Below are 25,562 nucleotides of genomic sequence, written 5' to 3'. Positions count from 1 at the left end.
CACTTGGTTTCTCTATCACACCGTGAAACAACAGCGCCGGGGAAGTAGTGCAAGTCTCGTGAGTGTTGAAGGGTTCAGTCTGTTGTCTAAATGTTAATTTACTGTAATGCGCTCATGTGACATGAAGGATGTCAAGTACAATTGACTATTTTTGCAACTGCCTGCTGAACTTTTGAAGATGAACGCTGTTACATTTGAGAGAGATTACAGAAGGACAACAGAGACAATAATTGTAATTGTTGCTAAAGCTAACCGATCCATCCATTATCTGAACTGCTTATCCTCACGAGGGTCGCAGGCATGTTGGAGCCTATCCCAGCTGTCTTTGGGCAGTAGGCAGGGTACGCCCTGAACGGGTTTCCAGGTAATCGCAGGGGCACACAAAGACAAACAACCATTCACACTCACAGCCACACCTAGAGACAAGTGTTCAATTAACCTACCATGCGTAGTTTTGGAATGTAGGAGGAAACCGGAGAACCCGGAGAAAACCCACGCAGGCACGGGCAGAACGTGCAAACTCCCCACAGCAAGGCCGAAACCCGGCATTCTCTGATATGGATCAAAAAGGGAAGGGAAGTTACTTGAGTCAATTTAAAACCGCAACCCCCCCCCCCCCAAAAAAAAGAGGCATATTTACCATAGTATACCCTTTTTGACCCATAATTGGGTTAGTTTTGAAACCAATTGTTTTTAGAGTGTAGTGGTTGTAGTGGGTTAAACACACACGCACACACACAAACGTGGTCACCAACGGTTTTTTTTTTGTAATTGATTAAAATTGTTCACGAGTCGGGACACCTCTTTGTCACTTTAGTGGAACATCTTATTAAATGACAAGCCTAACCTAAATAAGGTATTGCTCAAGATTAGTTTGTGACAAAAAAGGAAGGTCTCCATCTGTTGACGCTATTAGGTGTAATTTTTACCCTCTTGTGCCTAATGATCCATATGCAAGCTGTGTGAGTGCTTAAGAGTGTATGGCCCCCTTCAGGCGTTGCATGGCTGCAGATCTACATGTCTTTAACCTCTTTGTGTGTGTAAAAGCTCAAACAGGCCCCGGGGCTTTTCGGGGGGCTCAAACATCATGCCCGAGGCTGTGGGGGATCCCCCACCCCCCGCCCCTACTCCTGCTGCACCTCTTCATCCTTTTCCTCTTTTTCGTTGGACCGTTGTCGTACACAGCCAGAGGGGATATGATGCTTGGTTTATTCTAAAAGCTGTATTACCAAGAGTCAGCTTCTTCATGCTGAGCCTCAACAAGTCATAATTAAACAAATGTGTCTGTGTAGGCTAATGAAAATTATATTAACCACCCCCCCAAAAAATGTGGCTTTCTATGGAAACATATTTGGTTAATATGCAAGTTAACTCTCACTTTTTAGATTTTTTTTTTTTGGGTGGGGGGGGGGGGTGATTGGGGGAATCATAGTTTTGTATTTTAAATATTAATTGGCAATAATTTGTTTATCATGAAATATTCATCACTGTTATTTTAGGAGAATCTAATAACGGTCCTCCCCAAATAATGCATGTAATCAGAATTTGTTATTGCGTGTATTTCGGCTGAGTGCCCGGCTAATGAGAGTTGTATCTCAAAATAAACGGCAAAACATCCATCTACAGTTTCTGCTGTGAACGGATCAAATATTCATGCTTGTTTGTTTGAACCTTTATAATCTTTTGACACATTCCAAATTGCGATCTTGAATATTAACTGGCAGAAGAGCAGAAGGCCGTCGTAAAGCATTAAAGCGGTTAATGTATTTTATGGGAAAACAATGTCATGATGATAAAACGATTCAGGCAATGCGGAACACAGGATGTGGGCTTTGCTTTGATTAAAAGAGCGAGGTTTAGAAAAAAGGCCAGTTAAAGTGTTGTGTCCATATGGCCCCAAGGCCCCGAGGCTGTGGGCCTACACTTGGGGGCCTCGGCACTCTTCCTTCTCCATGGGACCCCAGCTGGTGAAACAAACCCCATTTACGCTCCTGCGCTGCCTCGGCCACCATTATGGACCTTGGCGGCGGCTCAGACTCTCTCTACCATAATTAACGGCGCCGATGCCACAACAATTACAGCCCTGCGCGCACGTACACTAAGAATGAGGGGACGAGCTAATGGGAGCAAAATCAGAGAACAAGAAGTTGGAGATGAATGCTCCTCCTTTCAAAAGGAATAAAAAAGTAAAATGACTGTGCTGCAAGCTCACAGTCATTAGGCTGTAAATAGTTTACACAAAGCTCCCCATTAAATGGCAAAATGCGGTAATTAACGCATGACAGAAAATCAAAGGCTATTTGTAAGCATATGAGACATAAGAGCCAGGGGCTTGTGCACAGATTACAACTGCAGTGAATGAATAGTTAGCAATCATTAAACACATTTTATTTGTTTGGGTTTCGGTTTAAATGCAGGACAAATGCTGCTATTGTGTTTTTTTTTTTTTTTAGAATCATAACAATGTCAGAGTTTTAGATAGCTGTGCTAACTTAGATGTTATATTTGCAAATAGCTGCAGGAAGTTCCAGGTTTACTGTCCCGTTATTTCACTGTATTTTTTTATTTTCATATTTGGACAGTTCATAACTATTTTGGTCCAACGCTCTTGTTTATTGGGTGCACTGTAATTCCACTTTCGACTTTAGATTGCGGCACGCTTATTTAGTTAGAGACAGCGTAAATAACAAACAACAAAACATAGAGGAGCGCTCCCGGAAGTGTTGTATTCCAGCACAGCCTAGTTTTTGTTGAAAATTATTGATTGTTATCTGCTGTAATCCTGCTTTTTAAGACAACAGAAAGTGATATCTGTAGGTTCATATTAATCTTTGGGCATGATTATGATTGTTTTCGCTTGTTTGTCAACATCAATCAGTTATAGCTCTGTGATTCAGCTACACAAGTTTTATTCAAATTACTTTCAGAGTGTTAATCCAATCATCCACCAATGGCAAACCCAATGCAGTTTTAGAACGCAAGCATAAGAATAACAATGCCCTTTGGACCTTATCGTGACCTATTTGGGTGCATTTAACAGCAGAAAGGAATGCAGTCTATTTTTGAGCTGCCTCATCTCCACAATGGGCACGATCTTCATTTCAATATCCAGCTGTTCCTGTAATGTCTTCTGCTGTTTATCTAGTTGCTACGATGTTAAATTTAAGTGGCTCATTCCTCATTGGCGTGGGGGTAAAAATAATAATAAGAATAATGGCAATAAACTGTAATTTGTGCAGCTTTTCTAAAACATGCTCTTTGGAGGAAGCCATAAAAACAAAGTGTGATACTTAAAATCATTAATTCAGGCACAACTGCATGGATCTGAAATGAAGCCATTCAGATGAGAGCCAATATACAGTTACACTGCATGGCCGCAATGAGGCAAAGCAGCAGTTTGTGTGAAATCAACTATGAGAGATTTACCAAAAATGCACCTGAGAGGTGATGCCAATAATTTGGACTGTACCTTGACGAGTGACCCAACATATTTTGAACTTACTGTTTAAGAGACAAACCGTTGTTTGGAAGATTTTTTTTTTTTTTGCTTTGACTTGTGAAAAAATTCAAAATACGAGCGCTGTATCGTGGCAGTGAACTCTACTCCCTTCACAATAAACAACTGTTTGGCAGACAGTCATTCTTTACATTATGTTGTATGCACTCCCAATATTCTAAACACACCATTCTGATTACAAATTGCATTTATGGAATACAAATTAAGAAACATAATCCACCGTTTTTTAGCCATCTCAGGGGGCATTTTGTCACTTGCTGTCGACTGAAAATGTTACCACTGTTGCTCAGGTCTCAACCAATCACGGCTCACCTGTTAACCCTGCTAACCCTGAGCAAATGTGATGTCATTTTCAGTCGAAAAAAGTGACAAAATGGCCGCCTCCTGAGATGGATAAAACAGGTGGATTTTACTGCATAATTCATATAATATTAATCAGAATATAAAATTTGGACTAGTGCGGCTGCATAGAACATATTTTTGTAAAGGGAATTTCTGGGTTGACTTCCCCTTTGAAAAAAAAGTGGCTTCAAGCGTTTTAATGTCTTTCCCAGCTGAAGTTTACTGTCAAACTACAAAACAAAAAGAATTACATGTCGTGTCTTGAAAAGAGTACAGACTGCAGTGGAGCAGTATAATTCTATATAACACAATTTTTTTCAATCACCTGGATGCGTTTAGGATTGTCAGCCTCCTTGGTGAGGTCTGTGCTCTCAATTTAGACTTCGTTTGTGGCTTATAATCAGTTTGAGGGAGTAAACATTACGTTGCCAGGAGGAGAAAATCAGCTCCTATGCAGACTTGGTGCTTTTGACTTATCTGGTAGTATAGGAAGTCCCAGGATCCAGCTGTTGTGGGTCGCTCCATCTACAATGAAGTTCTCCGTTCCCGGAATCAGGGTCTTGATTCTCCTCAGGGGAGGAGACGATGACTGTACTTCAGGAGCGTGCCAAGACACATATTCATTACAAGTCTGCGGGAGAGAAGGGCATGTACTGCAGCTACAAAGTTACTTTACAACGGTTGTTTCTTGACCTGATTTATCACTGTGTACACACAACAGATCTATTATTGTAATAGCCAGCAGGCGTTTGACCTCCTGTTTTCCAGCAGGTGGAATTGATAAAAGCTGCCGATGGGAGGCCCATCCTATCCTTCACGTCTTTAATGTGTGCAAGCAATGAGCTCCTTGGGAATACAACTAATTACTCCACATCTGTATTTATTTGATCCACAAGGAATTATCCCTTCTGTCACTGGCAGAATGCGCTGGCAGCCATAGGTAGTAGTGATTCATCTCAGCAACACGTCTGGCATAGTGTAACAACAAAACAGTGGGAAGATCAATAGAAATAAATGAAGAATACTACTCGGTAGTAATGCAAAAGGGTGTAATAAATGCACAGACAGACACGATGTTAAATGCTAATGCAGCAATTTTATCAAATTGAGGCCATAAAAAAAACAATACACAAACTCTAAAAATGTTGCAGTAAAACGGAGTTAATCAAAACAAAGAAAGCGGGATATAAACCATTAAACATATAATAATTAAATCAAAGTATATCCTTCTGATGTGTTTACTCCAAAACAAAACAGATGTTTAATTTCAAAAGCAGTAAAAGGGAACTGCAAATTCCAAGTGTAGATCAACTGAAAACAGTACAGTGTGGTTACCATCTCCTCTACCACCCCCTACAGGACGATTTACAAACTACAGGCGCTTGCAACCCAGTGTTTCGCAAACTTTATTGAGCCAAGGAAGATATATTTATTTACGTTAGAAAAATCTCATGACATTCCAAGCAAACAATTAAGTCCAAATCTGGGGCCTGTTTAGTTGAACAGAACACTTTTATTCTGTTGTATGAATCACAGTTATTGGCAGTCAGGGCCAGCAAGGTCTTTAATGCCGAAGCAACCTAAATTCAAACGTTTGCTCCATAAAACTGTATTGATTTATTTACACAGTCTATTTCTCTTGGCTGCACTGCTCCGTGGATGTTCTATTTTTTTGGACCAATCATATTTTAGCCTTCATGTGCTACCATGCCAATCTAATCTGCCCACAGAATCAATAGTACTGGCTGTTTTGATGACTTCAACTTTATTCACAATGGGACTGTTTCTTTAACTTATCACATTTCAAATTCATCGCAGAGGGTCATCTAGCTGACCAACAATAATGTCAACACTTTTTTATCTTCTGATTGACTGATAAGCGCAAGTTAGAGCAAGGATACCTGGTTTAGTAACATGCCAAAGGTGTCTTTCTCTCATTAATCGTACATCGTACGGATGTTGTGGAAATTATTTCACATTGAAAAATATGACAAGCAGAAGATTAGAGTACGTGCAAAGGTATTAGGCTATGACAACCCCCTACCTTTTTTTTTTTATCAGTCTGCCTATGTGGATGTTCAGCAGGACGGCAAATTGCCTCAAGCTCAACCACACGGCTCTTGAGGGTATCCTGTCAGAACAAGGCCACAAAATATGTCAACACCACTGTTTCCTATCTTCTCTAATTGCCTTTACTCAGAATCTGTATCTCGGCACAACTACCCCCTGTTGAGTTCGCTAATAGACCTTGGGGGTGGGGTCGTTAAGTCTAATCATACAGAGGTGCAGACTGATGATTAATTTGGGTTAATATTTCAGCAGGGGAGGACCTGTTGCATCATGTCCAGCCACCACTGGGCTCCATCCAGCAACACCTCCAGGAGTGCACTCTGGATTTCTGCCTGAGCCACAATCCTCAAATGAATCAAGGTAATTAAATGATTGGATTCATGCTAATTAACAACAATGGGGTTCAACTTTCTAATTATCCTTGTTCACACAGCACCCTCTGTAGCCACCCCGAGTGCACATAAAGCATTCCATCTGCTTGTAATTAGGCCCAATAATTTTAGACGCTTGCAAAATGATTTACAACGCACATTCCTGATTACAGTCTAAATGTGAGCGTGGTGCTTCAATCGGAACAGGGATCATAGTTTGTGCTGCGTTGGATGCAGGGACAATTTTGTCTTCACTTTATTAGATTTTATCACAGCGGGAAAACAACACCTTTGTGGCAATTGCAAATATTTAATGTAATGGCTTTTCATTTGCCTAATCTGCAAATTAGGGCAATTGAGACAAAATTGTTCTGTTCCCCGGCATGAGGACAGTCATTTTCCTGCAGAGAATCATTTGAATGAGAGTGAGTTCCTCCATGGCCACAGAGTAGTGAGACAGGAGCTTGCCGGATAAAGCGTGTATATGTGTTTGTGTGAACAGAAGAAGAGAACGCTACCTAATGAAGTGATATGGATAATGGTTCACTCGGAAGACTGGGTGTGTTTCCAGTTGGCTGCCAGATGCTGTGGATGGAGGGAGGGAGTGATCACACACACAAATCATCGCATTGCTGCATTGCTCAAACACATCAAAACAATCTCTGTCTAGGCTAACAGAAGCAAACCGAGCATAAGAAAACACCTTCATTAATTTAAGCGTTTACTTTAGAAGCATCTTCTCACAATTAACCCAATCAGTAAGGTACATGATGTCACTGCCATGGAAAGATAAGCAGGTTTAATTAACAGGCGTTGAATGATTAAAGAGAGGGAACATACATTTTTGTGCACGTACACACACACACACACACACACACACACACACACACACACACAGAGTAGTGCTAAAACAAAATCAATTTGGAGGTACTGCACCCTTGATGAATGCACTAAGATCTGTGCATATATATATATATATATATATATGCGCATGCATGCATGTACAGTATATACTAGGGGTGTACCGGTACGCTAAATCACATTTCGGTTCGGTTTTTGGGAAACTTCGGTTCGGTACAAAAAAAACAGATTTTTTTTTGTTTCTTTTGAAAAGATGACAAGTAAATGGTACATTTTTTAGAAAAAAATAAATAAAAGCGAACCATTCGGGTGATATTCTAAGAAATTGCACCAGAATAAAAAATACACTAGCAATAAAGAGCTCTTCATTTTGTATATTATTAAGGCACTGGAATCTTTAAACACTCTGCAGCGGAGCAAGACGAGCGCGAGCAGTTGTACTTGGATAAATAAAAACGTTATAATAAAATAATATATAATAAATGTGTCAACCCAAAGCTGAATTGACCCAGCAGTTTTAAGGGTGTACTTCACCAAAGGTGCAAAGGTATAGCCGAAGTTGAAAACTGGTGTGGACTAAGTTGAAAACTGAGAAGCTTCTTACGACTTCTAATTGTTTTTCTCTCTTTCACTCAAATGTGTCACCACTCATAAAACATACGTTTGTGTAGATCCTCCTGACGTCACCATAACGTCCACTACCCCATTGTTTTCCGTAGACCACTGAGCTCTCTGACAGACCACAACAAGAGGCCAATTGCTGAGAGATGCTGCGCTCAAAGGCACACATCTGTGTCCTGCAGGGCTGTGAAAATATGGCACCATTTTTTTTTTTTTTTTTTTGTCACTGAAAAAGAAAAGGCCAGTCCCTGGCACAGGTGCAGCATTGTAAAGCTAGTGTGACTCTCAGAAGGAGAAGGAGTCGGCAGATAGCCAGTGATTAGCAGTTGGGGAAGCTACGGCTCTCTTATTGGCATGCTAGAGCAGGTACGGACGTCTGTCCTGAGACAGCTGTGGAGCACTAGCCCATAGCGCAGCAATCAAGCGCCTGTTTCTTTAGAAGAATACTGATGTGCTGCAATCTGCTGCTTTCTGCAGCCAATTCTTCCATCTGTACAATATCACAGTGTCAGTTGCGGCCTCTTCCTTGTCACGTCACCTCAGGCACTGATTCGCCAAAACATAACTGTAGAAAGTGTGTAAACTATATCTAAAAGGAATACCGACCTTTGCAAAGATGGATGTTTTTGTTGTGACAGGGGCAGGCTGTCAGCGTTAAGCCTGGTGACCTTTATGTCACCATTGCTCTGTGCGTCAGACCTTTAAGCATCTATTAATGCAGAGGGCTCCCATCACTCTTCACTGCAGCATGAAGAGTCTGTCCTGCAGACTGAAGGAGTACATATGAGTGAAAGGAATAATGATAGCCAATTCATCTTAGTTGTTTCACAAGATAATGTGTCTTCAGGCACGGGCTAGGCTACATGGGCAATTAATATCAAAACATATCTGGACAAAGGGAATCAATGTAAACCTTTTCAAAGTGAGTAAGTGAAAAATATTATGTTCCTTTATCCCTCAATCCATGCTGCTTGCACTCATTAGCGTCATAACTGAGCTGGAACCTATCGCAGAAAAGGATATACGCATAATGAACATATTATTTGGAAGATTGAACTCTGAAAGCAAGCACATTGTCAATGGATGTGTGCTGATCTAAAGATCGTGAATATTAAACATTCAAACGGGGCACTTATACCACATTTCAAGAATTGCTGTTTGTATTAAAATACAAATATTTAAATCAGAGATGGGCAAAGTATTTTTACTCAAGGGTCACATTTGATTTGGACAGATGGGCCAGGTATGGAAGTGTATTGCTGCCAGACCAAAAGTAAAAAAAAAAGTCAATATCACATAAACACAATTATTTTAACGCAATATGTTTCATGTTTTAACGTGACAAGTTTTATGTACATACACTTCTATATAATATTCGTCCGTAAGAAATAGTTAATTCACTTTGCTAATTATTGAAAAAAGAACAACTAAACAAATTAAACTAACAAAATAAAATTAGACAGTAAATATTTGAAAAGGTGTAAGAAACAGTCAAATGTCTTGACTACCCCTTACATCTAACCCAATATAACTGATGTCACTATTATGTACATCAAGTACTATAGAAATATAACAATAATAAAGATATTGATAACACACATCCTTATTCCAATACAAACTAAAAAATTACCATTTTAAGTTGTCATTGTTTTATTTTATTCAACATTAAAACAGAATTAGATTTGATTATCACCAATTATGTAAAATAAATGCTAAATATTCGGTAAGATGTATTCATTTTGCAAATGTTTTTAATGTCAATGTTGACACTAAATCCATTATTTATTTATTTAATGCGATAAAAGAATGAAAAATAGATATTAACTAACCACATTTAGTCGGGGAGAGGTTCTAAATTAATTCAACAAATATGTAACGAACGAGTTTTCGGGTAAGGTTCACTTCACCCGAACAAAAACAAAAACAAAATTCATAACATGTTAAAAATGTTTCTCAAAAAGAGCAAATTTAAAAAGGTACAAACACAACTTTTATTCGTCTGACATTCAACCGGAAGAGTCGTCAGAGTTGAAAGTTCATCGGTGGGGGGCGGGGGAATTCTATCCTTCGTCACGTGACGCTAACAGCAACCGGAGCTGAGCTGTAGCCGGAGCATTTTAATGAAAATGTCAGACTCGGAGGACGCCACAATGCCTATTCCCTGCGTCGTTCTCACGAGCAGTGACGCCACTTTTAAAGAGGAAGAAATTATAAAACGTAAGCGCTGTAAGGAGACTGTTAGCTTTAGGAATAGGTCAAACATGCCAATGCTAGCGAGCACAATTATCTTAAATCGCTCGGGCACTGGCCAAAATTTTACACATTGCACATATATTGAGCTTGCAAATAGTAATATTAACGTAATCAAGTGGTGTAATTTAGAGCTAGTCCTGCTAACGTCGGAGCAATTTAGCCTAACAGATAGTCTCAGGTTTGCTATACGTGTGACAGTTATTCTTGTGGGGTTTTTTTTCTCCTGTCGCAGAAATTCTCGGTGCAAAGACGTTGCCAGAGGCGAGCAAACGAGAGCAAACAGTAGCGTGGTATCCATGGACCATCAACAACAAGTATTATACAGCAGATGTCAGGCTATGTGTCGTACCCAGCACTTTTCAAATGTCGTCAGAGATTGCGCAGTCGATGCAGGCGTTCGTTGCTTATTTTGATAGTACTAAGGTATGAAACTTATACTATCCTGGAAACTGAACAGTTTAATCATTGCTACGTATATGTTAAGAGATTGTAATGTACATTTTGCAGAAGGATGGTTTGGAAAAGCTTCATCCGTGGATATCAGTGGTGGAGGACATTACTCCAGAGGTGCTGATTCTCGTGTGTGACAGAGTTTGTGAAGATGGTATGTTTCCTCTACACTGCCACAGTGTGAAATTGTTGATACAATTCTTTGTGACATTTGTATGTCTTGTTAAACTGGATTTATTATCAAGGTGTTACCAGACATGAAGCACAACAATGGTGTTTGTCACACGGCTTTGAACTGGTGGAGCTCAATCCTCAGGAGTTGCCTGATGAAGATGGTGAGGGATACTCCAGACATAAATGTTCTTCATGCATCACCTCATTTTAATGCATACATATTAGAGCTATATAAAATGCCAATGTATAACATACCTATTGTTACCATACACATTGTCCATATACTCTATGTACAGGAACATCTAAATAAATTTGAATATTGTAAAAAAAAAAAAAAAAAGGCTATTTCAGTAGATAAGTTTAGGAAAAGAAAGTCCTATTGTAAAGATTAATTACACAAACATTTGAATACTTTAAATGAGGCAAATACCTAAATTCTAAATTGTTTGCATTAGCTATAAGCTCTCATCTAAATAAAGTCATGGCATATGTTTTTCTATGTACTGAATCTACTGTTAAAACGTTTGGGGCCACTTGGAACTTGCTTGTTTTTTTAATGTAAAGGAATGCATTGATTTTTTTTTTAAATGGAAGATAAGCTACTTCTTGGGTACTGATTAATAAAAAGGGCCACCAATTTGATACACACTTCTAAAATAATTTTTAAAAATCCTTAAATCATTTGGGGTGAATCATTTCATCGCTGTTCCGCCCCATAGCTGGTCTCCATGAACGCTAAGGTTTGGTCATGTGCTACAATACTCACATTTGAACAATACTTTACTTTTTTAAATATTGTCATTTCCAAATTTACACCAAATACAAAAAATACAAGTGACATTTAAAATGTTAGAATAGCTGTCAAAAACTTGACACAAAAGATGTGTCATGTAACACCGTATAGACCTATTTTTTATACTGGCACAACCTACATTTTTATAGCACTTTTCAAGGGTCTTAATAATTAATTCCATCTGTATTTTACAACTTTTGATAAAACTGATTGTCTTTGTAATGAAATGTCAACATAACCCTTGCATTGACTCCCATTCAATCATACAAGTGTCCCTAATCTTGTGACATTTGTGTGTCATCATCTTTTTGTGCAGATGACTTTCCCGAATCCACAGGAGTAAAGAGAATTGTCCAGGCACTCAATGCAAATGTGTGGACCAGCGTGGAGATGAAAGATGGTCAGTTACACTAGTTATCTTGGTCTTTTCAATTGCATTATCAAATACTTTTTTTGCTCTGTCACATCATAGGGAACAGTCAGAGCTTCGGACTAATGAGCAGTTTGGTGGCTGCTCGACACAACCACTCTCGTAGCTGTCAGGAAACACAAGTCAGTGCCACCTTAGGGTTACTGTATATACATCATTTTCATGTTCGTTAGAAACGATTGCTTGAAATTCTTTTACAGTCTTCTAGTCTACCAGCAGAGGGCACACTTGCTAATGAAGTGACTCGTCATACAGAGGCGGACAGCTCACGAGAGAACACAGTTGTTGGTGAGGAAATGGTTGTTTGCAGAGATGGGCCCTTCACCCTATTTTGCCGGTCCGTCCTTCGTCCGTAACCTGGGCACCTTTCCGTCACTCCATCCTTATTCATAAAAATAATCGTCCTCCTCCGACCCCATCCGTCCTCGTCTTTATAAAGTGCTTCTGTCAGTCCAATCCCCCTGCCGCTCAAAAATATATATATAAAAAAAAAAAAGTGTCCGTGCACTTATAAACATTATTTGAATCTCATCAGCTAGCTAATTTCCTATGCACATCCACTTACTGGCTGTGAGTATTGTGAGTGGATTGAATTGTTTACAACGGTTTAACCAAGATAGCGTTTGGCTGCCAACACAAACACCGTCGGCCACCAGACCAGAGCCCGCCAGGGTACATCACGAGAATATTTAAGATTTCTTTATAACGCAATACATTTTCAGTCTTTATTGCATTATTTCGAATAACGCAATGTTATTTTAGGATCCGGGTCGTTTAAGTGTACGGCAGCGCTTGGAGAGATTTTTACGCTCTAGATGTCCCAGACAAGGACATACTTCACATGCAAAGGGGTAAGGTATGCACCAAATGTTAACAAAACAAAATTGCTATCCACCTTTTTCCTACGCCCAATACGTAATTAATCGTGGATTACACACACAAAGAAAGGCTGGGCGTTTTTCTGTCAGTCATCAGTGACTGAAATGGCGTCCTGTGGCGTAATCCGTGGTATTACATGTGTTAAACCACTCAGGGCAGACTATGCCTGTACAATGTTACTGCAGGTAACCAGAGGTGGGTAATCCAGGTCCAGGAAGTAAAAATCCTGTCACAGTTTGGCTTTAGCCACAGGTGCTTCTACTCAACCGGCAGGTAAACGAACTCAGTTGATGAGAAGCACCTGTGGCTAAAGCCGAACTGTGGCAGGGTTTTTACTTTCTGGACCTGTATTACCTGCGTCTGCAAGGAACGGACATGAAAAGTGTTGTGCAGGCAGTTAATAAAGGCGGCTCCTGTGGTATTGCAGAAGAGAACAGTGGTCTTAAACGAACACAACACTTCAGTCGGTACTTGACCCGGTTAGGGACAATTACAGGGACGGATGAAGACCCACTTCTATCCTTGCTTAGTCCGTACTTAAAAAAATAAAATAAAAGTCTTGTTCTCCGTCCGTTCACAAAATGGGTCCAGGACGGACCGTTTCGTCGCTGGGATGGAATGCTCATCTCTGGTTGTTTGAATACAAATTATGGTTGATTTCATGCTGCATAGTATAAATTGAAGTAAGCATACAGTACTGTGAAAATGTCAGGCCACCACTCGCTGTTTTTGATGCTCAACCTGTAGAACCATTACTGGACACATTAAATTAGCAGATTACACCAAAAAATGCAATGCTAATGCACCAAATCTAATGGAGGCCGAAAGATTTTGCTCAGTACTGTACAGTATGGTATATAGTTTTAAAATCAACTGTTGATCCTCTCAGATGCAATGACAAATTTGGACATTCAGGAGCTTGCAAATCTCACTGCTGGAGATGCAGACGTGGATAATTTTGAACGCCTCTTCACCAAATTAAAAGAGATGAAAGGTGAATGAATCGAAACACATTTGAAACGTAAGGAATGTCATCTGCAATGTTTCAAATAAGATAATATAGTATGCCTTTTTCCTTGCCAACGCACAGACAAAGCGTCATCATTACCTCATGAGCAGAGAAAGGTTCATGCAGAGAAGGTAAACAATTGCTTCGACTACACTTAAGAGTCACAGAGCAACCTATATTAACTACAAGCATATGTCTAAACTGTGGCCCAATTCTGCATTGCAGGTAGCAAAAGCTTTTTGGATGGCCATTGGTGGTGATGATGATGAGATAGACGGCTTATCATCAGGTGAGGAAAGCTAACGGACGTGAACCGTGACCTCGTCAACATATCTCCTACCTTTCCTGGCTGTTGCGCAAGGTCCAGCGCCCCCTCGAATGGCTGCTTGCACTTGGCAAGTGAAAGTACACACGTACTGTACTGCAGGCTGGTTTGGCTCCTTCAACGTGGCATTACTGATAATAGCAGAAAAGAGAGGCAATAAAAGGGTCCGACACAGTCGTTACACATGGGTCTTCCTCAGTGATATGTAACAAATGATCAGAACATCAGGCAGAACATTACATTCATGTGTTTATCCTTGGGGGTACTATTGTCACAAATATTGCAAAAGTGACAATGTGCCTTATTTTAAGATTAAATGTCATACAAACAAATGAATATTCTGTCAAGTCATAAAAGATGAACTGTCAAACAAATAATGAATGGTCTGTTATGTCAACAAAGACTTTTTGTCCTTAGTGCGTGTGAATGTCTCTTTTCATTACTTCGACTCAACACAAGGCTGTTGCTCTGTGGGTAACTGTCCATTGTCACATGTGAATACAGTACAGTAATGCAGTGTTACCCAGCCTGTATTAAGCCAAACCACATATCTTACATTTGAAAACTCAAGGCACACCACTCCAAAAAAATGTAATTATTCTAAAACGATGTGTGGAGGAAGAGCTTATAATTTTTCTTCCAGTCACAGCACATCATCGGCATAGGAACAAACATTACATCATTTGCGATACATAATTTTTTGATCCATTTGAAGTGCACTGATTAATTGACAACTGATTATCAAATTAATCTCTATTTTAATAATCCATAACCATGGCAAGGTGGATGGGAATCGCTGCATTACTGTATGGGACTTATTTGTTACCGTGACAAAAGCAGCGTCTTCATTCAGATTCCTAACTGGAAAAAAACAAAACATGTCAGTACGAACCAATTCACTGCACGCTGTCGAAAAAGCCGGCCAGAAAAAATGTTGTATTCTATCACGGCATTGGAAGCAAATACTTCACATTTATTTTTACTATTTATTAGATGTTGCACATAACAAAATGAAAGGCCATTTAAGAACATATTTAACTCAAAAGTGACTGAACAAAATGCATGTACATGAGACATCGAGGACTACAAGAGTAGACAAAGCTCTCTCATCTACCCAATGCAATGTTGCATACCGCGAGACTGATTTAATAGATTAGGTTGTGTACTGTAAGAGAATGAATGAATATTCATTGACATGGCAACTTCAAAGACAGCAGGCAAATTACACATACCTTACGCTGTAGCACTGAACATACACTTTTAGACACACAATTAATCACTAGAACCAAAAACTGTACACCAACAGTAAAAGTGCATCATTCACTCACACACAGCAGATTGGCCACTGGTTAGAACAATGCGAGAAGACCTTTGTTTTTCATCCAAACATGCCTCAACAACTGTGCAGACCTTTCACAAAACCATACTTGACCAGTCAGTGTTATGTGCACTAATCTTGTGTGTTTACAAGTCAACCAGGGCTGAAAAAAAGTCAGAAAATAAAAGCAGGCGGAGTCATGAAAGTATACACCTGCCTTACTGTCAGTCATGTGCAGTCTCGTTTTCTTTGATGCATAACTACAAGAAATCACAAGCTATAAATAGTTATGTACAATCATACTGAGGCAATAATAAAAAAATATTCCCATGCATGACAATATGCAAAAATAACTTAGAAAATGTATTTTCACTGAGCAAAATAGTTTTTCATACAAGGTTTTTTTTTTCTTCTATATATATATATAATCCAAGAAATAATGGTGCTGATCTTGTTTAAAATAGATATAACACCAATTAAGAAGTAATCCTCATTAATATGATGAACTATTGTGGGGGGGAAAGTACCTTGTACTTAAAACATTACATTAATTTTATCACATTGATCATGGTCATTTTGAAAAGAATTGTACTGGAACACAATGACCAGTTGAACAGTATAAATAATTCATAGAATCAATGTTTTAAATACTGACAAACAAACATGAACAGTGTTCTCACGTGAACCTGGCAAAGTCAAGATTTAAATCAGGGTGGATCTAGTTCTGGAACATTTAGAAATTAGATAATTTTGTATTAAGGTTTCTATAGTATTTCCTGAGAAAAATCAATGAAAATGTAAGAAAAAGGTGAAAGTAAATTGCCTCGATCTGCCCCGTCCGTCCCTCCACCAAGTTTCATGAAAATTTCCCGTCATGCCTTCGTTGGTGGAACCACAGTGGCATCACTATAAACACAAAACTGTTGCTATGCATGGTTACTTGATAACTCAGTGACGAAAAAGAAAGGCCGTGTGAGTCTGAAAAGAACAGATAATACCCGGTGGCCGCACATGGAATACACAGAACAAAGGACCACCACGTGGGTACAATTAAACAGTACAGGGCAAAGTGCAGCGCGTGTGTGAGGTTAAACGTTACAGCAAGGTTCCGGTTCCGATGAATACCGTCTGTTTCCTTATCTGCACTGAGAGAGCAAGAACCCGGAGTAGTCTGGTGGCTGCCTCTAAGACACGCTGGAGCAGTGGATGCTGGGAGAACCCATCTGGGTGAGAACCTTGTCCAGCCACTGCAAAGGACCGTTCAGATGCAGCTCTATCCAGCAGGGGGTGCTGGTCACTGTCTGACGTCTGCAAAATAGAAGGTCATTAAACAATTTATATGACACTAATATTAGATCAATGCACATAGTAAAAAGCAATGACGCACAGTTGTCTTGAAACCTTCGAGTATCCAGTCAGTAAACGCACCGTGTCATCTTGGTGAAGTAGAGCTCAACGATTTTGAAAAATCTCATTGTGAATTTTTTCCCCTCAATATTGCTTTTGCGATTTAATATACGTTTTCTTTTTTGAAGGTCCTCGTCGCATGTATTTTAACAAACAAGCAACAAATTATTCCATATTACAATAAAAGTGTTATTATACATAAATGTTTTGGTGTTATAGGTTAATCTCGGGCTAAAATTAAAGGCAAATAAACTATGAATTAAGACAATACAAGATTATACCAAACATGTTCACATGAGTCAGTAAATCATAAATCAGATTACAACAACACTGCGGCTCTATCCACTTCCACTTTTCATGTTTCATGAAACAATGATCAGTAAACGTCAGGATTATGTTCTATGCAGCCCCACTTGTCTAAACATGGCATTCTAATTAATATTACGTTTCTGGAATATGCGTTAAGTAGTAAAATCTGAGGCTAGGTTCACACCGCAGTCAAATGCAACCCAGATTGGACTTTTTTTGCCCATATGCGACCTGTATCAGATTTTTTTTATGACAGTCTAGACGGCTCAATTCCGATTATTTTCAAATGCGACCTGGGCCACTTTCATATGTGGTCCTAGATCGGATACGTATCGGATTTTTTGAAATGCGACCGCAGTCTGAACTGCCAGGTCGCATATATCCGACGTCGATGTCATCCTCAGCCCAAAATGCGCTGAGCGTGCAAAGGGAAAGTGCTGGCAGCCGGGGAGATCAAATCTGCAAATTTGTGTTTGAAGAACAGTACTGACTTTATATTTTACTTTAATTTAATCCCACTTCAAACATGAAGCATAAAGTGGACATTTATAGGGATCGTGGTATTTCAGCCACGGTTCAGATCAATTCATTTTTTTATGTTGTGACATCATCTTTCGTGACGTCTCCATGAAATGGGACAGAAAAGCCTCACTTCATCATTTCCCCCATTTCGACCTCCTACCGAATCGCTTCACTGTAGAAATGCCCCGACACATTTAATTCCGTAAACACTATGCTACGTCATGAGTAACGTCGTCTCTTTTTCGCGGGTCACTTTGGAGACGCATGTGTTCACAACACCAATTGCAGCCTTTGTGATTTGAAAATTGCATTCTAATACTTTGCAATGTCGATTTGAATTCGATAAATTGTTCAGTCCTATTCTGAAGTCATCCAGGGTGCCAGAAACACAAGCAGGACTCTGGCCGTTTGGGAATCCCCCTCGCGAGTGTCTCTGAGACACGTTCACCTCCCACTGCATGCCTGCCACATTCCTTCGCCGTGACTCAACCGGCTCATACTTCCTCTTAGCAGAACCCTAAACCCCCCCCCCCCCCCCAGGTTTCCTTCCTCAGCGTGCTCATGATCCTGACCAATTTGACGGCACCTCATCTTGTTCAGCCACAAACGTTGACAAGGAAAACAAGAGGCCGTGACAATAGTGTGTCTCCACCTTGAAAAATAGACATGGGAATACCAAGAGACAGACCCCAAAAACATCAGAGAAGGTGTGTGGAGGGCCATCTCGCTCAATTTACCTGTACTCAGCACCCCATCCTTTGACAAAACTCATGCGAATGGTGCACATCCTGGTGAGCTGGTATACCGCCTCGAAGCCCTGGTTGACCGATTGGGCAAGAAGAGCGGCAAACTCCTGGTTGTTGAAGATCTTTAAGTTGCAACCTGACAAAGAGAGAAGGTTTAGACGAGCAGTGCTTTTCAACCCGTGCTACCAAATTAGCTCATCTCACTTGATTGGTTGAAAAATTATTAACGGCAAATAATGTATCTTTGGTAGAGCAATTAAATGCTCTTTAACTAGGTGACAGAAGGTAGAATCTGTACCTGCCAATTGTCATTCATACAACAGAAAAACATCTTTGTTTTCAACTTAACGGGCCCGTATTTCAAACAAAGTAGTCACATTCATGAATAAATCGAGACAAGATCATCATTATTTCACTATTAATACTATGTGAGACATTTTTGTTTGGTGTTGTGCCATGAGATTTTTCTAACGTAAAGTACAGTATGTGCCTTGGCTCAATAAAGGTTGAGAAACACTACAGTGGAAATGTAGGAATCTTAAAAGTTTGCGTGTATCCTCCTGTGTGCACGCACCTGGAGGGATCTTGCAGACAGTTGCGGGATGCCATCCATAGCGCTGGTTGCAATTCGGACTCTGGACAAAGATGGCGCTGTCACTGAGACACTCAGCAAACACTTCCCCACCAATGTAGTACAACCTAACGCCCCGGCCTGAAAAGGTAAGAGAGGACATTTATTCATTATACACCATCAGCGCAACTACAAAAAAAAAAATGAACTACTTGACTCAATACCTCTCAAAAATAAACATTATGTTTACAGGTCTAGTGGTTGAATTTTTAATACAGCTCTGATTTTCCATCTACAATCTGCTTTTTAAATATTTACGGTTGTTGGCCCTGATTGTTTTCTGAGCAGATTGGGGAGGTAAAAAAAAAAAAAAAAAAAAAATCACTTTTGGCACACCTGATAACACAGAATCAGGATAATTTTCAGAGACAGCCAACAATTCGGTCCTTTGCTGACTTTTATCGCAAGTGATATTCTTGTAACATGTAATATTCTCACATTTGGCCTTGTTGTTGGTACCTTGTGTGTACCTTGGGCATGGACAAACTAGTCGACTTCACTACTCCACAATGATGTTCACAGCTTGACGTACACAACTGTAATTTCCGGACTATAAGTCACTACTTTTTCCCCAAACTTAGAACCTTGCAGCTTTTAAAGGGGAAATGAACCCAAATATATTTTTTTCAAGAATATGTTCCCAGCTGGCCCACCAGTTGAAACACGACACTCTGATTAATATTGCGTTTGTGGAATATGAGTTAAGATACAAAGGAGTTCAGAAAACAGGTCAACCGTGATTGGTGATTGAGCCCTGAGCAGTTGTGAGGCCATTTTCAGTTGACAGAAGTGACAAAATGGCCACCTCCAGAGATGGCTAAAAACGGGTGGATTAACTCTTATTCCACAAAAGCAATATTGACGAGAATGCCTTGTTTCAACTAGTGGGCTTGCATTAGGGATGTGCGCGACTAGTCGTTTAACCGTCTACGATTTATTAAACGTTTAGTATTTTACTAATCGGTTAAACGCTGCATTAGTACCATGCAAATTGTTCCTCACGCCTCTGCAACAGTAAACAAGCTGAGCACCAAGAGAGAGAATTGCTCGTAAAAATAAAGCCGTCGCCTGTGTGCGTGATAATGCACCTAACATATGGCGAATGAGACCCTGCTGGACTGGGAGTCGGTACCATTACTTGTTACATTATTCATAATAAATACCATGCATTGCATTGGAAAATGTATCAGCAATGTATTTCTCTTTCAATTGTTTACTTTTATTCAGTCAGTTGTTGTTACATCAATAGAATTTAAATTAACAAACTGTCCTGAATGATTGGGCTAAAATAGCCCCTACTGTAAATACACAAAACATTTGCATTTTAAACTTTGAATTCAATGTATTAAATTTCAAGTTTTCTTGCTTATAGACTAGTCGACTAGTCGCAAATAAAGTTTGCGACTAGTCGGTGGGCAAATTAGTCGAAATTCCCATAGCTTGCATAGAACATATTCTTGAAAAAAATGTTTGGGTTGACTTCCCCTTTAATTGCATTCCTTTTCTGAATTCAACTTTGGTAAGTAAGGGATAACCAGGGAAATATTTTCTTTTTCATTCATTTTATTTTATATTTTTAACTAATCTGCCAATTATTCCCTTATCGGAATTTTATCCTGCCAAATATTGGATTCGGCATTGGTGTCAAAAAAATCTATACCACTCTGGCCGTAATTTTATCAGGCTGGAAATACTGTCACGCAGCTTCACCGGGCCCACATTGATGCTCTTGTGTTCTGACTTTTTTTTTTCTTTTAATTTTCTGCATCAATTCAGTGTTGAGTAAACTTACATTATTGAAAAGTAGTATCTCATCCTGTGATTCTTTTTTTTTTTAATTATAGGACTGTACTGAAAAAATATTGTCAGCAGTAACTTGTCAACATTGACTCGATTAAAAAAAACAAACAATTCAAGTCGTGCGACCCCGGATGTGTGCCCCGCTTTCCAACATCCCAGATGACAATTACCTACCTATATGTCTGCGTGTGAGCTCTACAGCGGAATTTCGGTTTACATTGGACAACAGGCCCAGACAGAAGCGCTCCGAGTTGGAGGGGTCAGTGAAGCCGTCGACCGTGAGAGAGGGCTGGGAGGCGTGGAAAGTCTCTCCGACACGCTGGTTGAGCTCGTAGTAGGAGATGGAGCACCAGAAGGCGGACTCGCAGTACGTCACAGGCTGTAGGTCTGTGTGAATGAAAGCTACTGTAAGTGATTAACATTTAACTGTGGTGATGCGCACCAAAGATGACGGTCGTCTTTGATTTGTCTCCTGCAGTTATTTCCCACGATCCCAGCCAAGAGGGCCGAGACATGACGTAGCTTTTTCTTCTTTTTTTTTTTAAACGCTGAACTTGTGGCTTTGCCCATAGATTGAATTGCCTGGCAACTGGATATTACCATTATTACATTACCTGGGGCTGTCTGTACCTGATCTCCCTGCAACACGAAACAGACAATGACCCCATTCATACCACTGTTAATCTGTTACTGGCTTTATTGCTGAGACTCACAAACGCTGTCCACTGTATTCTACTCTCAAATACAGAATTTAAAAACCTTTCCGTCATAGCTGGTGAGCAAGCAAATATAGTCAAACCTATATTATTACAATTCAATGTGATGCATTAAAATTGATTTTTTTTTTTTTTCACAGAATGAATGTTTCACCCCTGGATGTTTCACCCCTTATTTTGATCTTTTGTTAAACACTATTTCCTCAGCAGTGAGCGTGTGTGTTTCTTTATTCAGCTGTACCAGACCCGGGTGTTTATTTGAATGGGCGCTCTATTTTAGAGTCTCGTGGCTTGGCTTGTTTAAAGAATACATTTATTTTAAGCAAGACTTGAGGCTTTGTGTGCAACTTAGAGACATTTGTGTTTCTTCTTCTTTTAATTGAGTGTGAGTTCCACACTGTTCTGCTGCTATGATGTCACACTATTTACACTTGCTACTATCCCAAGCTCTCTAACTGAATGTGTAGTGTATCAAACCATGACGATGTACCACTTTGTGGAAACGCTGCCATAGTAAAACGTCATTACCTAGTTGCAGCGCTTGTTTTGGGAGGGGAAAGGCGGCATCTATTTATTCAAGTGGGCACCACACCTGGCAATTAATCTTTAAGAGCAGAGGCCCCAAATTGAGGACATACGGTATACACTGCACCAGCCAACACATTAGGTACTCCTACACATTGGTGTCAGAGCGTGGCTATTGATAGCTACTCTGTATATAGTTAGCCCTGTGTAACTAAATGAGGTTACCATCCATCACCAACACATAAAAATAAAAACAACTGCATCGTGCCTCAAAACATAACATTGTCTTTGAAATGTATCAATTTAATTCTGCTCTTACAAGGTCTATTGGATTTAAATAGATAGGTTAATGGTGATTGCACATGGTAAACATAATAAATGATGCTGTTATAAAGCTGATATCTGTGCATGCTTACCAAGATTATTGTTTGTGGGTGACACAGGATTGGGTGACAGGCTGGGTGAACCTGAAATACAAAACAATACACTGGGTCCATATATAGACAGCCTACTTCAAATTTTAGGGCTGAAGTTGTGTATACAGCAGACTCACCTGTGTCCATGCTGTGGTTAAGTTGGTGATCGCTCGTCTCGCCATCCTCACTCAAGTACCCGGGTGGGGGAGTTTCTGGAAATAGCGACCCAAAAAATCCATTACTTGATTAAATGAACAGTGCTAAACAATTTCAACTTATTGCTGTTATTATTAATGTCAGCTTTCACATCCACAGGGCACATTTTCCATGTTTTGACCATGAATAGACTTGGTTCTCACCAGGTATGTAGTTACTCTGCGGTTCAATGCCAGCAGGGAAGTTTGTGTTCTCAGGGATGGAGGGACTATAGTCATCTAGTGGTGGGAACTCTGCTGGGATGTCTGTATGTCGTGGAACTAGAACAGGCGGCAAAACTGGAGGAACACAGGCATTTTCATTGGGGAACACTTTTGCTTTTTGAATAGATATTTGAACCATTTGGTAGCAAGCTCCACTTACTCGGCGTCTCCACCCTCTGGTAGTGATAGGGGTTCACGCACACTTCATCTTTCTTTGTGTGGAAGGCGTATTCACACTGGTCGACGGCCCGCAGCTCGTGGTGCGACTGCAGGTCGGGCCAGCGCCACAGGCGGCAGTAGATCACGTGAGGGAGACCTTTTCTGTGCGAGACCTGGAGTCGACCGTCTAATGACCTGAAACATGCCAACAACAAAATGAGTGTCACGGTGCAACCATTTAATTATTTGGAATTTCACCCTGAGGAATGTGGCCTAACTTCAGTCACAATTATGGAATTTCCTTATCACCCCTCCGAATTCCTAATCAAGAGTCTTCAATGTCACAGGGGCTTATTTATAATACAAAAAGAATCCAAAAGCTTTTGAATAATATCCAATACAATATGAATGAGTGCGCTGGGTTACTCTTGCCTCTAGGCATGCGGTCAACCATGCTACTACTGCTCATCATTCATTATCATTTGTGGTTGTGAAATAGAAATTCCTTGACGCTAGTTGACTTCCAAGTTGTTCACCTTAAGTGACATGCAGTCATCTCCCCATTTACTGGAGACAATTGTTTTTTACGTTTATTCAAGAGCTTTTAGAACTTGTGTAATCTCAGTTTAGAATATCAAATAGTGAAAGTCTTTATGGAAGGCGATTTGCCTATCAAGCATAAGCTCCCTCTCCACTTCCCCACACAAGTCCATCAGTTTCATCAAAGATTGATAAGATCGTCAGTGTTGATTTATTTGTATCGTTTTAAAAAATAGAGGTTTCATTGTACAAATTGGCATTCAAGAACCAACAGCCCACATGACATAAAATAATCCTTTCTACCAAACGACCCCCTTAAATGTGTCAGATGACAGCACCTCTGGCCTCAGTAAAGCCACTTCATATGCTGACAAGTCCTTTCTTCCACATTAGAGCGAAAGGAAAAGTGAACGTTTGCAGTATAAAACAAATAATTCCCTGTCATGTCTCCAGGAGACAGCTGCTATCCTCTAAACCTGCAGCATCTCACCCACAATTATAACAGTGGCCCACACCCTCCCACAGCCTGAAGTGCATTCCCACCCCAAAAAGGTATTTTAATGTCAGCTACCACCCACATTCTGAGGGAGATGTACAACACAGGGGGGATTCCCAATTCATAGTCTACCAGAAGAAGAGTAGATATGATAACATGTCACAACTATTCAATTTACTTGGATGACCTTAACATAATGGGAAATATTTAATCAGCCTTTTATTGCTATCCATCCATCCATCTTTATATCACGTATACTCATGAGGCACTCAATCTCAGTACTCAAACGTCAAACGTAATATTTTTGTCCACGTCTTGTACAACACTTAAAACAATTTACAGCGTTACCCAGCAAACTTGAATTCATGTTTCTCCACACTTTTAAGGTTACATGATCATCACTGCTATACACACAGACACGCGCACGCACACACTAATGTATAATTCATACAACAAACCAGTCAATTCATATGAAAACTAAATCAAAGCTGAGAAATAAAGGATGTAGATTATACTAAGCATTTCATATGACCATTCATATGAAATGTCCCCGAATCCTAGCACGTCGTCCTACGAATAAGAAGCATGTTTTTTTTCATCAATTTTGAGTCCAGAAACGCGAGTAAACACAACCTAGACTAGTTATAACCTTTTTTCAGGTTGTGATATTAGCAATGCTAACGCTAACAAGCTAGCGACCGGATAGGCGATAGGCGCTAGCTGTCAATAGCGCATCTTAGTATAGCTTAGCTAGCTTAGCACGGTTCCTTACCTTGGTATAGTTAAACATTTGGTGTTGACATTCTGTGTGGTGATGGCCTTTTCCAAATCGTCCAACTGTCCGGTCTTTTTCAACTTCTTCACCAGACTTTTCACAGCCTTTTCGCACCATTTCTCCTCTTGGCCGTTCTGCTCCCCCTTCTTCCAGCCGAGTAGCCTCTTCACTATGGGAGGCGTGAACGGTAATATGGACATTTTAAACGTCGAAATTTATCAACACTGATTTGATTTCAAGTCTCCAATCCAGGGCCAAACGAATCACCGCCAGCTTCTTTTCGTCCGGCGAGCCACCTAAATCCTCTGCTAGACTGGACTTCCCAGGCACACTGATGGCCGGCAGCTGGGAGGGGCTCACGCTCGCTTCTCTGTCCGCTCAAGTTGACGAAGTGTCGGTCAGAGTGGAGCAGAATATCCGTCTGCTCCGTCTGCTGCTGCTCCTCCTCCTCCTCCTCCTCCTCCTCCTCCTCCTCCTCCTCCTCCTCCTCCTCCTCCTCCTCCTCCTCCTCCTCCTCCTTCATCAGCTGCTCTTCCCTCCACTTGCACCGTGCAGCTAGCACATACACTCACAGACGACTGTTTTAAATACACGTTAATCAAGAAAAGAAAATTAAAGAAGTACAGTATAGAAAAGGAAGAAAAAGAAAAGAAAAAATATCGTCGTAAACAGTGGTCATTTATAATGA

The 25,562-nt window shown here is 40.2% G+C and overlaps 2 protein-coding genes across 3 annotated transcripts; one reads left to right on the top strand and one right to left on the bottom strand.

Moving 5' to 3' along the window:
* Nucleotides 1-9,811: 9,811 nt before the first annotated feature.
* Nucleotides 9,812-14,511, top strand: aagab (alpha and gamma adaptin binding protein). Of its 2 annotated transcripts, XM_086028202.1 has the most exons (10): nt 9,812-9,999; nt 10,268-10,458; nt 10,543-10,639; nt 10,731-10,820; nt 11,769-11,852; nt 11,925-12,004; nt 12,083-12,170; nt 13,651-13,755; nt 13,852-13,901; nt 13,996-14,511. In XM_086028202.1, exons 1-10 carry the CDS (start codon nt 9,903-9,905, stop codon nt 14,071-14,073), a joined length of 960 nt encoding a protein of 319 aa, XP_085884328.1. In that variant the 5' UTR covers nt 9,812-9,902; the 3' UTR covers nt 14,074-14,511. The 2 variants fall into 2 exon arrangements, with proteins under 2 accessions (XP_085884328.1, XP_085884329.1); XM_086028203.1 differs by lacking the exons at nt 13,852-13,901; nt 13,996-14,511 and adding an exon at nt 12,645-12,733 and having other exon boundaries at nt 13,651-13,740.
* A 421-nt stretch (nt 14,512-14,932) lies between these two features.
* smad3b (SMAD family member 3b) lies at nt 14,933-25,315 on the bottom strand. Its single transcript, XM_086028200.1, has 9 exons — nt 24,872-25,315; nt 23,065-23,258; nt 22,845-22,979; nt 22,623-22,697; nt 22,486-22,536; nt 21,003-21,215; nt 18,972-19,109; nt 18,389-18,533; nt 14,933-16,721 (listed from the first exon to the last, which is right to left on the bottom strand). The coding sequence occupies exons 1-9, from the start codon at nt 25,072-25,074 to the stop codon at nt 16,598-16,600; spliced, it is 1,278 nt and encodes a 425-aa protein (XP_085884326.1). The 5' UTR covers nt 25,075-25,315; the 3' UTR covers nt 14,933-16,597.
* Between the last annotated feature and the right edge of the window lie 247 nt (nt 25,316-25,562).

The sequence above is a fragment of the Filicampus tigris genome, chromosome 4, assembly GCF_054856515.1.
Source record: "Filicampus tigris isolate MCC_2025a chromosome 4, RoL_Ftig_1.0, whole genome shotgun sequence".
In the NCBI taxonomy this organism is placed as follows: Eukaryota; Metazoa; Chordata; class Actinopteri; order Syngnathiformes; family Syngnathidae; genus Filicampus; species Filicampus tigris.
This window is presented reverse-complemented; position numbering and strand designations above follow the sequence as displayed.

Excerpts from the sequence above, each read along its gene's own strand:
- smad3b (XM_086028200.1), bottom strand. The coding sequence starts at position 25,074 with ATGTCCATATTACCGTTCACGCCTCCCATAGTGAAGAGGCTACTCGGC. Across the intron at positions 22,980-23,064 it reads CCAGAGGGTGGAGACGCCGA|TTTTGCCGCCTGTTCTAGTT; the intron begins GTAAGTGGAGCT and ends GTGTTCCTCCAG. Across the intron at positions 18,534-18,971 it reads TGTCTGCAAGATCCCTCCAG|GTTGCAACTTAAAGATCTTC; the intron begins GTGCGTGCACAC and ends TCTCTTTGTCAG.
- aagab (XM_086028202.1), top strand. The coding sequence starts at position 9,903 with ATGAAAATGTCAGACTCGGAGGACGCCACAATGCCTATTCCCTGCGTC. Across the intron at positions 10,459-10,542 it reads CTTATTTTGATAGTACTAAG|AAGGATGGTTTGGAAAAGCT; the intron begins GTATGAAACTTA and ends TACATTTTGCAG. Across the intron at positions 13,756-13,851 it reads CAAATTAAAAGAGATGAAAG|ACAAAGCGTCATCATTACCT; the intron begins GTGAATGAATCG and ends GCCAACGCACAG.